General features: G+C 44.7%; 1 protein-coding gene across 1 annotated transcript; it reads left to right on the forward strand.

Annotated features, from left to right (window-relative positions):
• The first annotated feature begins 4623 nt into the window (after window positions 1-4623).
• LOC141174565 (LRRN4 C-terminal-like protein) lies at window positions 4624-9099 on the forward strand. Its single transcript, XM_073659503.1, has 2 exons — window positions 4624-4884; window positions 8130-9099. Exon 2 carries the CDS (start codon window positions 8130-8132, stop codon window positions 8979-8981), a length of 852 nt encoding a protein of 283 aa, XP_073515604.1. The 5' UTR covers window positions 4624-4884; the 3' UTR covers window positions 8982-9099.
• Window positions 9100-14618: the final 5519 nt, after the last annotated feature.

The following is a 14618-nucleotide window of genomic DNA, read 5'->3' on the forward strand; positions in this document are numbered from 1 at the left end:
TTTTATTGCAAAATTTGACACCGTCGCATAGTTCTGACTTGGGTGCACAAACAGCTGGAAAGTTGCTCCAAAGGAATACCTACTTTTTTCATTCTCTAACATGTTGGCAAGAAAGGCCGTGCGGAGCACTTATGCAGTGTCGGACTGGGTTGGGAAAGGTCCGCCAGTAACATTAATTCTTGGGGCTCACTGTTCAGCTACATGCAAAAAAAAAACCTGACCCTGATAGACAAACTTACTTTTGCTTCTACAGTAGTATTTAAAATAATAGCAGTCCAATATGTCTAACCAGAGTAATCACTGTTTTTGGTATAAATTATATTTCCACATGTCAAACAATTTACAAGTTGGGGCAGTAGATTCCAAGAAAACCACCAGACTCTGCATTCATGATCTGCAGGTTTTTGAGTCTGTGTATTTGAATAATTAATTGTAAGGGGGTTTGTTCAAAATAATAGCAGTGTGGAGTTCAATTAGAGAGGTCAATTATTCTGTGAAGTAACAGGTGTGAATCAGGTGGCCCTTATTTAAGGGTGAAGCCAGCACATGTTGTACATGCATTTCTCCTTGAAAGCCTGAGAATTGTGGGTCGTTTGAGACATTGTTCAGAAGAACCACGTACGTTAATTAAAAAGTTGGAGAGGGTAAAACTTATAAAGAAGTGCAGACAATGATCAGCTGTTCAGCTAAAATGATCTCCAATGTTTTAAAATGGAAAACAAAACCAGAGAGACGTGGAAGAAAACTGAAGACTACCATTTGAATGGATCGAAGAATAGCCAGAATGGCAAAGGCTCAGCCAATGATCAGCTCCAGGATGATCAAAGACAGTCTCAAGTTACCTGTGAGTACTGTGACAGTTAGAAGACTCCTGTGTGAAGCTAATCTCCTTAGCAAGAAGTCCCAGTAAAGTCCCACTGTTGGAAAAAAGGCATATACTGAAGGGGATACAATTTGCCAAAGAACACATCAACTGGCCTAAAGAAAAATGGAGAAACATTTTGTGAATTGATGAAAGTAAAATTTTTCCTTTTGGGGCCAAGGGCCGCAGACAGTTCGTCAGACGACCCCCAAACTCTGCATTCAAGCCACAGTACACTCTGAATACAGTGGAGCATGGTGGTGCCAGCATCATGATACGGGCATGTTTCTCTTACTATGGTGTCGGACCTATTTACCGTATACCAGGGATCATGGACCAGTTTGCATATATTAAAATACTTGAAGAGGTCATGTTGCCTTACACTAAAGAGGATATGCCCTTGAAATGAGTGTTTCAACAAGACAACGACCCTAAACACACCAGTAAATTAGCAAAATTTTGATTCCAGTCCAAGAAAATTAAGGTTATGGAGTGGCCAGCCCAATCCCCGGACCTTAGTCCGATAGAACACTTGTGGGGTGACATCAAAAATGCCGTTTCTGAGGCAAATCCGACAAATGCCAAAAAATTGTGTGATGTAGTCAAAGCATCCTGGGCTGGAATAACAGTTGACAGGTGCCAGAAGTTGGTTGACTCTAGGCAACATAGATGTGAAGCAGTTCTAAAAAACTGCATATACAACTAAATATTAGGTTAGTGATTCACAGGAATGCTAAATCCTCAAAAAAAGTACATATTGTGAGTTTGTAAAGACAAATGCAGACCCTTATTTTTTAGAACAACCCAATGTTCATTTGTTATTTTCTGTAAAGTAGTTAAAAATTATATACATTTCTCCATGTTTTGAATTAGAAAACCATGTGCAATGTTCCCAATGCAAAGAAATGAAAACTAGTATAAAGATCTTGTGCTTAACTCATGTTTTTGAACACACTGCTATTATTTTGATCACTACTGCATGTAATTTAAGTTGGCTAGCTTGTTTAATGAATAGATACCCTTGATTCACAATTTTCAGAAAAAGGTAAGATCACTGCTCAGTAGCACTCCTTTCAGGGGCGGCCTACCGGAGTATTCTTCTGTTCCCCCATGGGCCAGTCCGAACCTGCGCACATGCCAAGAGGTATACGGGCTCATAGACTTTTTATGAGCCCATGTAGTGTTCTGTATGTGCTCTCATGCAGCAGCAGGGCATTCCTACTTCTAGATCAGCACATGTGACAAGTGTGTTGATGGATCAGTGGGTTTCTTAGGACCTGGACCCCCCACCAATTTGCAGGGTATATCATATCTTGTTCAAAAATAGAAATAAGCCTAGTTACCTATTTAAGATGTGGTCTCTGTACAAATTTGACACATCTTACACCAGGGGCCCTACAGTGTTGTAAAGAAAAATGGCCCTTTTTTTTTTGATCACCATTGACCGCACCTCCGAGAGAAGATCCACCCTTCAAGGACATGAAACCTACAGGATAAAAGGAGGAGCCTCTCCAAACGCATCAGTGGTTTCCTGTTCTTGGAGAGGGAACCTACAATCTGGGGTCTGTGCAGGGCATAGATTGTCGTGGAATACTCACAAAGGCCCCAATACGGTCACCTTCTAGGGGTGATAGGTGCGCTGTCGCGGCCTGTCTAGTGGAGATCTGGGGTGCCACATTGTTTCCTCGGGGGAATGTAGTTGCTGAGCGGTGAGGCTGCATCATAAGTGCTTTTGTGAAGCTCGCTATCTGCCTGGATGATCCAGGGACTGCGCAGGTTGAGTCTAATGACCATGGGCGCGCCTTGATGAGAAGAGCATACCGGAAGTGAGACAGCTCCCGAGTTACACCAGAAGGAGGTGGGCAATTTGAAAAAGACCACGTTGTGCTGATGTGATGCCGTACAGCGCCAAAGCGTGGTCGACCACGTTGCATGATCGTGCCTGGACTTCAGGATGGACGAACCCACACCTTCCAGAGTGGATCATTCGGAAGATGTGATTCCTCCTCCTAATCCGGTAGGTTGAAGGCTTTTAAGGGGGTAAGTGACCTCTGTGAATGTGCCGCTTGTAGAAGGGGGCTTTATACTTCTGTCTCGTAGGGCAGGTCTAGGAAGTGTGTCGCTAAGAGAGTGTGCATTATGTAGGGTAAAACTACCAGGCGCATGGGAAAAGAGATTGTGTCAGTCCTGTATAGAAAAAAACATTTGTGAAGAATCTCCTTCGTTAACCTCGGACATTAAATCGAATAAGGGTGAAGTGAAAAATTCCCTTTAAAACCCTAATCCACCTAAAGCGTTTCGGGGAGATAAATCCAGGAGAGCCAAAGCCGTACCCTCGGATTCAGATGAGCATGTTCTAGGTCTTCCTATTGTCTGAGTTTTTCCATAAACTTCAGTTTAGGAACAGAATGGTTATTCTTTTAAAATGTCGAAAGTGTTTGACCAAAATCCTCCCCACCACTACTACCCTTAAGAAAATTCTTGCAGCTAAGAACAAAAAACTGAATCTGTAAATGCACAAGCTCCAACCTGTTCTGCATGAGTTTTTGTTTTTTGGCCTATACTTTAGTATATTTCCCTGGAAATGACACGGTGAAGTGCTGCAACCAGCTGGTTCTTGGGGAAAATTTATGTTGACGTATGATAGGATGTAGTTTCGAAATCCTGGCACAAGCGCAAATGCTCGACCTGGAACTCCACCTATCATCCTGGGACTTCACAAGGCACCGAATCTGCAAGAATCTAGATAGCATGAAATATATGTATTTGTACACACAGCACGACTACATTATTATACATTCAGGCAATGGGGTCTGTCATATCGGGAATCTGCTTCTTCTGTTATTTTTATTGTTTTTCCTCCTGTGATGGAGCAGAACAATGGAGATATCCAAGGCTGAAGTCAACAGAGCCTTTTGGCCTCGTTCACACTTGTGTATTTGTTCAGTAATTTGCATTTGATTTCTAAACCAAGATCAGGTTTTCAAGCAAAAAAGTGAAGAATAAATGTTTCATTATATTTTTTTATGTTTTTAGATTCACTATTGGTTGAGGGAATGTTTACATCATGTGGCGCTGTTTCTGGAACATGCAAAAACACATATAAACTTTAAATGCAGTCTTGGCTGAAATATCACAGGATGAAACAGACTACCATTGCAAGGGTGTGCATTTCATACAGACTACATTCTTCCTGTGCCATAATTTTTGTAAACCTGCTTATTGCACCCTTCCCTTCTCCATAGGAGATAAGGGTTTAAAGGGAATGTGTTGTCTCTGTCTGAGCTCTCCACCCATCAGCCTATGGCAGTTTTAATCACAGCAGGATCCTATCAGCCCATGAGAGAAGTCACATTAGACATCAGCAAATAAGGTCACCTTGCCGTGGTTGCTGGGCACACATGAATTGGCCAATTTGTGTGCTAAGTATCTTCATTTTTTCCTGTTTTCTAGAGCAGTAATGTAACTGTAATTTCATATATTTCATGTTTGCATGCTATAACGTCAGAGTGCAGATTTATTTGTTAGTTGGATGTAGACATTAATATTTACAAAACTGCTCGTACCGGATCGGTGGCGGATGGTGGACCCCCACTTATCTGATATTGGTAACACATCCTAAGAGAACCCCTTTAACTCTTGATAATAGACTGTGTGATGAATGTGGACCTGCATGTAAACATCCTGAAAGCATTAACGCTGTCCTAAGGGGATGAACGGCGGAGCCACCACCCCGAGCATTCTATAGGATCACATTACTGTACGGCCCCATTAGAAGGCGGCATAGACCTGTTCTCTCTCTTGCTTCCCTGTCCCCTCTCCTGCCACGCTCATCCTGATCACCTTCCACTCACTCCCCACTCCCACATACTCAGCCTGTGAATCAGGAATCGGATTCTGTTCAGGAGTGACATCACAGCTGGTGCTAATATAAAGGCACGTGCAGGGTTTCTCCAGAACACACACCGCTGAAAAATCCCAGAAAGTAGATCCCGAAAAGCTGTGAACTGAACTGCAGAAAGGTAAGTGAGACGGGTCACCCTGAAATCCCCATCACCCATAAGACAATCTGAAGGAAGGGGTTGTTCTATTGTACTTATTAGCTCTCCTGCTAAAACTATAACTCCCAGCAGATTTTCACAGCCTGAGGCTAGGTATAGTAGTGTTGACACCCCAGGGTGTAGTTTGTGTTGGCATACTGATTGTGCGTGTGGCGTCTGGTTAGGCATCTCTCCAGCTATCATCAAACTACAACTCCCAACATATTTTGATGACCTGAAGCTAGGGATTATAGATTCTGAGCACATTGAGAGCTGTAGTACAAGTCTTGGTATTCTTAACCCTCTCCGTTATAGACAATCTATTACATCAGTGGCGTAACGTAAAGCTTGTGGACCCCCAACTATCCCAGGTCTTTAATAGTACTGTTCTCATATGGGCCATTTTGGCCCCCCCTCAACCCACCAGGGATTTGGTGCGACTGCAACTCCTGCATTACACCCTGTATAGCCAGTAAAGCATGCAGGTTGCATTACTACTAGGTGAATGAAAATTGTGCTACCATAAATCATGGTAATCTTTGTAATATTGCTATGTATCAGATGTAGCAGAGCTGAATTAAAGAGATTATCTGGTGAAACCAATTTCCAAGGAAAAGTGATAACTTATTGATCGTTGTGATTCAGACTGTTTGGACCCGCACTTATCAGCTGAACAGGGAACTTTTATCCCCATTAAAATAAGCATATTTGACTGCCGCTCCATTCGTTCTCTACAGAGCTGCACTTTTTTTTTTTTTTTTTAGCAGCCCCATAGAGAATGAATGGAGCAGCAGTCAGACGTCCAACCCGCCTCTCCATTTTGCAGCGGGTATAAAAGTTACCCAATCCGATCTAAAGGAAATATGTCAGCAGGTTTTGTTATGCAATCTGAGAGCAGCACAATGTAGGGGCTGAGACTCTGATTCCAGCGATTTATCACTTGCTGGGCTGCTTGCTGTCCTTTTGATAAGATCACAGTTTTCTCTGCTGCAGATCTAGCAGAGCTCAGAATGCTGAGTCCTTTAAATATCTACTTCCAGTGAGAAATAAGTATTTGATCCCCTACAAACCATTATGAGTTCTGGTTGAGACCAGTTAGACGCTCCTAATCAACTCGTTACCTGCATTAAAGACACCTGTCTTACATAGTCACCTGTATAAAAGACTCCTGTCCAGACTCAATTAATCAGTCAGACTCTAACCTCTACAACATGGGTAAGACCAAAGTGCTTTCTAAGGATGTCAGGGACAAGATCATAGATCTGCACAAAGTTGGAATGGGCTACAAAACCATAAGTAAGACGCTGGGTGAGAAGGAGACAACTGTTGGGGCAATAGTAAGAAATTGGAAGAAATACAAAATGACTGTCAATCAACATCTTTCTGGGGCAACATGCAAAATCTCACCTCGTGGGGTATCCTTGATCATGAAGAAGGTGAGAGATCGGCCTAAAACTAAACGGGGGGAACTTGTTAATGATCTCAAGGCAGCTGGGACCACAGTCACCAAGAAAACCATTGGTAACAGATTACACCTTAAAGGTTTAAAATCCTGCGGTGCCCACTAGGCCCCCCTGCTCAAGAAGGCACATGTGCAGGCCCGTCTGACGTTTGCCAATGAACACCTGGATGATTCTGTGAGTTATTGGGAGAAGGTGCTGTGGTCAGAGGAGACAAAAATTGAGCTCTTTGGCAGAAGGATGAGTACAACCCTAAGAACATCATCCCAACCCTGAAGCATGATGGGGGAAGCATTATACTTTGGGGGTGCTTTTCTGCAAAGGGGACATGATGACTGCACCTTACTGAAGGGAAGATGGATGGGGTCATGTATCGCTAGATTTTGGCCAACAACCTCCTTCCCTCAGTAAGAGCATTGAAGATGGGTCGTGGCTGGGTCTTCCAGCAAGACAATGACACAAAACATACAACCAAGGCAACAAAGGAGTGGCTCAAAAAGAAGCACATTAAGGTCATGGAGTGGCCTAGCCAGTCTCCAGACCTTAATCCCATAGAAAACTTATGGAGGGAGGTGAAGCTCCGAGTTTCCAAGCGACAGCCTCAAAATCTGAATGATTTAGAGATGATCTGCAAGGAGGAGTGGACCAAAATTCCTCCTGACATGTGCGCAACCCTCATCATCAACTACAAAAAACGTCTGACTGCTGTGCTTGCCAACAAGGGTTTTGCCACCAAGTATTAAGTGTAGTTTGCCAGAGGGATCAAATACTTAATTCTCACTGGAAAATGCTAATAAATGTATCTAATTTATACAATGTGATTTTCTTGATTTTTTTTTTTTGGGGGGGGGGGGGGGATATTCTATCTCTCAATGTTAAAATTAACCTTCCCTTAAAATTATAGACTGTTCATGTCTTTGTCAGTGGGCAAACTTACAAAAACAGCAAGGGATCAAATACTTATTTCCCCCACTGTACATATGTTGTTTCCTTAAACAATAGAAAGGTAAAATCTAAAATAAGCTCCATTAGCCAGTGTGAGAATTGAAAGACTTTTAATTTGACATGTTAAAAAAAAAAGAACATTGCAAAATTTATATTAAAAAAATACTCAAAAACTTGATTTAAACAATAAGTAATTTTCTAATGACACATTCCCTTTAAATGTGCATGCATAAAAGCCATGTAATACATTCTTTTTACAATGAGACACTCAGCTCTGCTACATCTGTATCTGCTTTTCTTGCAAGAAAATTTTTGTACATTTTTAAGTCGACAAAACAAGAAATGCCTGTGGTTTGTCCTGACATGTTACTGCACAATAAGAGCAAATAGGAAATTAGTGAAATAAGGTGACATATCTGCAATACTGATAGGAACAGTGATCCTGTAACTGCAGGGTTGCCAACTTGATTTTTTATTTTTTTCTGGATAACGTGCCCAAGAGTAACGGACAGACATTTTCTACTGACAAGTTACAGTCATTCTCCAGCTTAAAAAAAATCCATCAGCAGTTAATAAAATTTACAAGACCGAATCACATTTTATATGGGTTGTCCATGTGGGACCTGATTTTTTTTTTTATCGCCCTCCTCACTGCACTTTTGCTCCGTTGCACTAGAATAGAAATGCGAGGCATAAAAATAATACCAATAATAATAACTTTTTCTATTTTTTTTTCCTATTTCTTGCCACTCTCACTTTACCGATTCCCTTTATTATTTTCTTTTTTTTTTCCTCTGAATTTTTTTATTTTTCTGCCTCCAGATGGCACCATCACCTTTCCTATTGCTTCTTCTGCCTTTCTTAGTTTTTACAACAGGCTCAGCCCAAGAAGACGGAAACTCCAACAACTCCACCCTTGCTCCAATCTCAGGCATAAACCAAACATCTGTCACCCTTCGTCCCACCCAGAAGGATCGAAGCACAAGGGACAGGATTGAGTTCATCGTAGGAGGATCAGAGGAAGAATACGATTACGGAGATGAAGAGACAACAGTTGCTCCTACCTCACCTCTTACTAAACTTTCCTGCCAGTACGACGGGTGTAAGCATCTGGAGCCCACATGCGAGGAGATTCAATGGCATGCAGGTGGGAAATGTCTTTGCCCAGGAATTGATGGTCCAGAAATGATTCCCGATTCTCCCCCTGTTAGAGAAGTCCTGCTTGGTGAGACCCAAATGACCATAAACTGGTGTTCCCCTTCATCCACGGTACGTGGGTACAGAGTGCTGTATGGAAAGCAAGGGGGCTCACTGGAAAAGGGACCGGACCTCAACAGCTCTTTCCGATCATATACCATTGACCATCTTGATCCTGCTTATCCGTATACAGTGTGTGTGGTGGCATTTAATGAGGCAGGAGAAAGCCAAGCCCAGGAGGAAGACGACAGACCAGCCGGAAGTAGACCAGGTCCATGCAGGACTGTCCAAACCACCATGCAATCACTATATATAGGAATTGGGATAGGGCTGGCAGCGCTCGCGGGATTGTCGATTATTTTGGGCTTCTGTCTTTGGACAAGAAAGAGAAACAGGACCAAGAGGGAAGCCAACCTGGAGGAAAGTGGAGTACCAAACTACACCTATCGGGCAGGGAGCGTAGGCAGTTACGAGTAGTCCTAGAGTCTACCAGGAGAGCGCGAGGTTTCATATTGATGAATGTGACGATATGTGGCTGCAAGAAATGTAATGTTGTGATATTTATTGTAATAAAATATATTTTTATATCATTCCATACCATTATCATATAATTACAAAAGAAGACTTTGACACTTCGGGTTTACTAAGGAGAACGCATCACATAGCGGAACTAGTCGTGTTCAGAAGACATAAGGGAAAAATGACTTGGATCTTTGGTTTAATGCTGACATGGGTGACTGATTGTAAATGGTCAAGACCACTAAGGCCACATGCATACGTTTAGTATTTGGTGAGTTTTTTACCTCCAGAATTTGTAAGCAGGAATAGACTGGGACAGAAATTTAGCCCTGCCATTTGAAAGCACACAGACCCATGCAGTCCCCATCCCCAAGCACCAGATGGAGATATATTACTAATATTACCCTACCTGGGGGAAATCAAGATTGTCCACCCAACAGCCCCTTATATACTATGATGGTCCCCTATAGCCCCCCAAAATTAAAACAAAAATCTTTATACTCACCCATTCCAGACACCTTGTCCTCCTCAGCATCTGTCTCCTCTTCTATCTATTCTCGCAGTGGACGCTGGTGGTGCGATGTGATGTCATTGCACAGCCGACGTCCCCTGCTTAGCAGGCCACGAACAGAGAGGAAGCCGGCGACCTGCCGGGATAAATGATTGATCTGGCGGCTTTGTACACCATCACAACTGTTAACAGTATAGGCCAACGACCGGACAGGCCCTCCTGGCATTTGCCAGAATTGACAGATGGCCAGTCCGGTCCTGTTTGTAAGCCAAAACCACGAGTGGAACAATCAGAAGAAAAGTATAATAGAAACACGTCACCACTTCTGTATTTATCACCCACTCCTGGTTTTGGCTTACAAATAACAAGTAACAGACCAGGTTCAGATGAGCGTATGCCAAATTGTCCATTTTTCATCCAGAAAAAAAACCAGATGATTTTCCATCCGTGTGCCCCCTTCGTACAGCCGTATGGTTTTTATAGGAACAATTTAATAATTTTAAAACTAAATTTGGCTTTTTGTTATATTAAAAATTGTAATGGATCCATGAAAATCACATGACATATGGATGGTAACCTGTACCTGATCCGTTTTTTTACGCACTGATAATAGACGAGTCTGATCCGAAACAGAGATCAAAATAGTGTACTCTGCGATTTTATACACACAGATCATCGGTCCGTGTGTAATAATGTTCATGTGAACTACCACATTGACTTGCATCAGTCACTGTCCTGTCTGTATGATATCAGTTTGGCATACGGATGGCACACGGAAGTTTAATACGCTTGTCTGAATGAGCCCTAATGGGGATGTTGAGATGGAGAAGGCATCAAACAGCATGTCTCATGAGAGACATGCACTGATCTCCAGAACGGGACTCCCCTATTCCGGCTGGCATCGGACCCCCAGTGAGTGGCAGAGCATATTCTACGGTAGAAAGGCTCCATATAGCTCACGTTATGCTTTAGGGCTTCAGAGAATCACTGGATATCCATCACAAACAGGTCCCAACACTAAGGTCTTATGTACTTGATCGTGCTATCTGCTGCTGTGTACAGAGCCCGTTCAAGTGCACATGGTTCTGATGGAATAGTGAAGGCTGCAGCTGATTGACTGCAGTGGTCACGTGACAAAAGAATGCCACATGACCGTCGGGAAAGATAGCACCAACGTTACTTGAATGGAGCCGCTTTCCAAGGTAAATGTTTTTTTTTTATTGTATGCAGGGCACTTTAACAGTTAAGAAGGGGTGGTCTTGTAGTGGACGATCTCTTAAATGCATCACTACTTTAGCACAAGACAATAACTTAAATGTATATACACATATACATACATTATATGTACAGCGGGTGAAATAAGTATTGAACATGTCACCAATTTTCTAAGTACTGTATTTTTTGGACTATAAGACGCACCGGATCATAAGACGCACACCAAATTTTGGGGTGGAAAATAGGAAAAAATTATTTTTTATAAGATGGGGGTCCGTCTTATAGTTTGAATAGGAATTTTACCTGAAGGGGGGGGGCGGTGGAGCTGGGGTCACAGGAGGCAGGGTCCTTCAGGAAGACTGCCGGAGTGGAGGCATACTGGTACCTGGGGGCCTGACACCTGGTGCCCTGGTGCTGGTGGCCTGGTGCCTCGTACCTGGGGTGCTTGTGGCCTGGGCCCTGGCGCAGGGGTGCTGGTGGCCTGGTGCCCTGGTGCTGGTGGCGGGTACCTGGGGTGCTGGGGGCCGGGGTTGCTGATGGTCTGGTACATGGGGTGCTGTTGGCCTGGTGCCCTGATGCTAGTGGCCAGGTGCCTGGTACCTGGGGTGCTGGTGCCCTTGTGCTAGTGGCCAGGTGCCTGGTACCTGGGGTGCTGTTGGCCTGGTACCTGGGCTGCTGTGGGCCTGGTGCCGGTGCCAGTGTCTTGCTGTGAGTGGAGTGGCAGAGCAGAGTGAGCGGCTTCCAGATTTACAGGAAAATGGTTGCCGGCACAGAAGAATGTATGCGCCGGCTCCGGCAGCCATTTTCCTGTAGATCACAGCTTCAGGAACATGGCTGTGGCCACCGGAAAGCCGCTCACTCTGCTCTGCCTCACAGCCAGACACCGGCCTCGGTACCCGGCCAGGCCCGGCACCCAGCCAGATACTGGCCTGCCTGATCCTCTTCTTCTGCTACCGCCCTGCGATCCCGCTCCACCACCACCGGTAAGTTGCATTCGGACCATAAGACGCATCCCCCATTTTCCTCCCAAATTTGGGGATAAAAAGTGCGTCTTATGGTCTGAAAAATACTGTAAATATATTTCTTAAGGTGCTATTGACATGAAATTCTCACCAGATGTCAATATCGACCCATCCAATCCACACAGGCAAAGAAATCATCCATAATGTCCATAAATTATGTATAATAATGAGAAATGACTCAGGAAAAAAGTATTGAACATGCTTACTGCAATTTATTTAGTACTTTGTACAAAAGCCTTTGTTGGTAATGAGGCTTCAAGAGGCCTCCTGTATGGAGAAACTAGTCGCAGGCATTGCTCAGGTGTGATTTTGTCCCAGTCTTCCACACAAACACTCTTCCACATCCTGAATGTTCCGTGGGCTCCTTCTAGGAACTCTGAGCTTTAGTTCCCTCCATAAATTTTCTATTGGATTCAGGTCAGGTGATCGGCTCGGCCATTCTAGCAGCTTTGCTTTCTTTCTCTGAAACCAAGTGAAAGTTTCCTTGTCTGTTTGTTTGGCATCATTGTCTTGCTGACATGTTCACTCTCATTTCATCTTCATCATCCTGGTAGATGGCAGCAGATATTTATCAAGAATGTCCATACATTTGGCCATTCATCCTTCCTTCAATTACATGAAGTTTGCCATATGCTAAAAAACAGCCCCACAACCTGATGTTCCCACCTCCAAATTTCACTGTTGGTATGGTGTTTTTGAGGTGATATGCAGAACCTTTTGGCCTCCAAACATATTGTGTATTATGGCAAACAAATAGTTAAATTTTGGTCTCATCTGACCAGACTATATTCTCTCAGTATTTCACAGACTTGTCTAAATGCTGTTGAGCAAACTGTAAATGTGCTTGAACATGCATTTTGTTCAGCAATTGAGTCTTGCACGGTGAGCGTGCATACAGGCCATGGAGGTTGTATGATGAGCGTGCATACAGGCCATGGAGGTTGTGTGGTGAGCGTGCCTACAGGCCATGGAGGTTGTGTTGTGACCATGCATACAGGCCATGGAGGTTGTGTGATGAGAGTGCATACAGGCCATGGAGGTTATGTGATGAGCTTGTATACAGGCCATGGAGGTTGTGTTGTGACCATGCATACAGGCCATAGAGGTTGTGTGGTGAGCGTGCATACAGGCCATAGAGGTTGTGTGATGAGCGTGCATACAGGCCATGGAGGTTGTGTGGTGAGCATGCATACAGGCCATGGAGGTTGTGTGATGAGCGTGCATACAGGCCATGGAGGTTGTGTGGTGAGCATGCATACAGGCCATGGAGGTTATGTGGTGAGCGTGCATACAGGCCATGGAGGTTGTGTGATGAGCGTGCATACAGGCCATGGAGGTTGTGTGATGAGCGTGCATACAGGCCATGGAGGTTATGTGGTGAGCGTGCATACAGGCCATGGAGGTTATGTGGTGAGCGTACATACAGGCAATGGAGGTTGTGTGATGAGCATGCATACAGGCCATGGAGGTTGCGGGGTGAGCGTACATACAGGCAATGGAGGTTGTGTGATGAGCGTACATATAGGCAATGGAGGTTGTGTGGTGAGTGTGTATACAGGCCAAGGAGGTTGTGTGATGAGCGTGCATACAGGCCATGGAGGTTGTGTGGTGAGCATGCATACAGGCCATGGAGGTTGTGTGATGAGCGTGCATACAGGCCATGGAGGTTGTGTGGTGAGCATGCATACAGGCCATGGAGGTTATGTGGTGAGCGTGCATACAGGCCATGGAGGTTGTGTGATGAGCGTGCATACAGGCCATGGAGGTTGTGTGATGAGCGTGCATACAGGCCATGGAGGTTATGTGGTGAGCGTGCATACAGGCCATGGAGGTTATGTGGTGAGCGTACATACAGGCAATGGAGGTTGTGTGATGAGCATGCATACAGGCCATGGAGGTTGCGGGGTGAGCGTACATACAGGCAATGGAGGTTGTGTGATGAGCGTACATATAGGCAATGGAGGTTGTGTGGTGAGTGTGTATACAGGCCAAGGAGGTTGTGTGATGAGCGTGCATACAGGCCATAGAGGTTGTGTGATGAGCGTGCATACAGGCCATGGAGGTTGTGTGGTGAGCATGCATACAGGCCATGGAGGTTGTGTGATGAGCGTGCATACAGGCCATGGAGGTTGTGTGGTGAGCATGCATACAGGCCATGGAGGTTATGTGGTGAGCGTGCATACAGGCCATGGAGGTTGTGTGATGAGCGTGCATACAGGCCATGGAGGTTGTGTGATGAGCGTGCATACAGGCCATGGAGGTTATGTGGTGAGCGTGCATACAGGCCATGGAGGTTATGTGGTGAGCGTACATACAGGCAATGGAGGTTGTGTGATGAGCATGCATACAGGCCATGGAGGTTGCGGGGTGAGCGTACATACAGGCAATGGAGGTTGTGTGATGAGCGTACATATAGGCAATGGAGGTTGTGTGGTGAGTGTGTATACAGGCCAAGGAGGTTGTGTGATGAGCGTGCATACAGGCCATGGAGGTTGTGTGGTGAGTGTGTATACAGGCCAAGGAGGTTGTGTGATGAGCGTGCATACAGGCCATGGAGGTTGTGTGGTGAGCATGCATACAGGCCATGGAGGTTGTGTGGTGAGCGTGCATACAGGCCATGGAGGTTGTGTGGTGAGTGTGTATACAGGCCAAGGAGGTTGTGTGATGAGCGTGCATACAGGCCATGGAGGTTGTGTGGTGAGTGTGTATACAGGCCATGGAGGTTGTGTGATGAGCTTGCATACAGGCCATGGAGGTTGTGTGGTGAGCATGCATACAGGCCATGGAGGTTGTGTGGTGAGCGTGCATACAGGCCATGGAGGTTGTGTGGTGAGTGTGTATACAGGC

This window comes from Phyllobates terribilis, unplaced genomic scaffold (assembly GCF_046119375.1).
Source record: "Phyllobates terribilis strain yellow unplaced genomic scaffold, ASM4611937v1 Scaffold_13__5_contigs__length_258822181, whole genome shotgun sequence".
NCBI classification, from domain to species: Eukaryota; Metazoa; Chordata; class Amphibia; order Anura; family Dendrobatidae; genus Phyllobates; species Phyllobates terribilis.

Bases quoted from the DNA above. Each gene is read 5' to 3' on its own strand.
- LOC141174565 (XM_073659503.1), top strand. From the start codon at position 8,130: ATGGCACCATCACCTTTCCTATTGCTTCTTCTGCCTTTCTTAGTTTTT.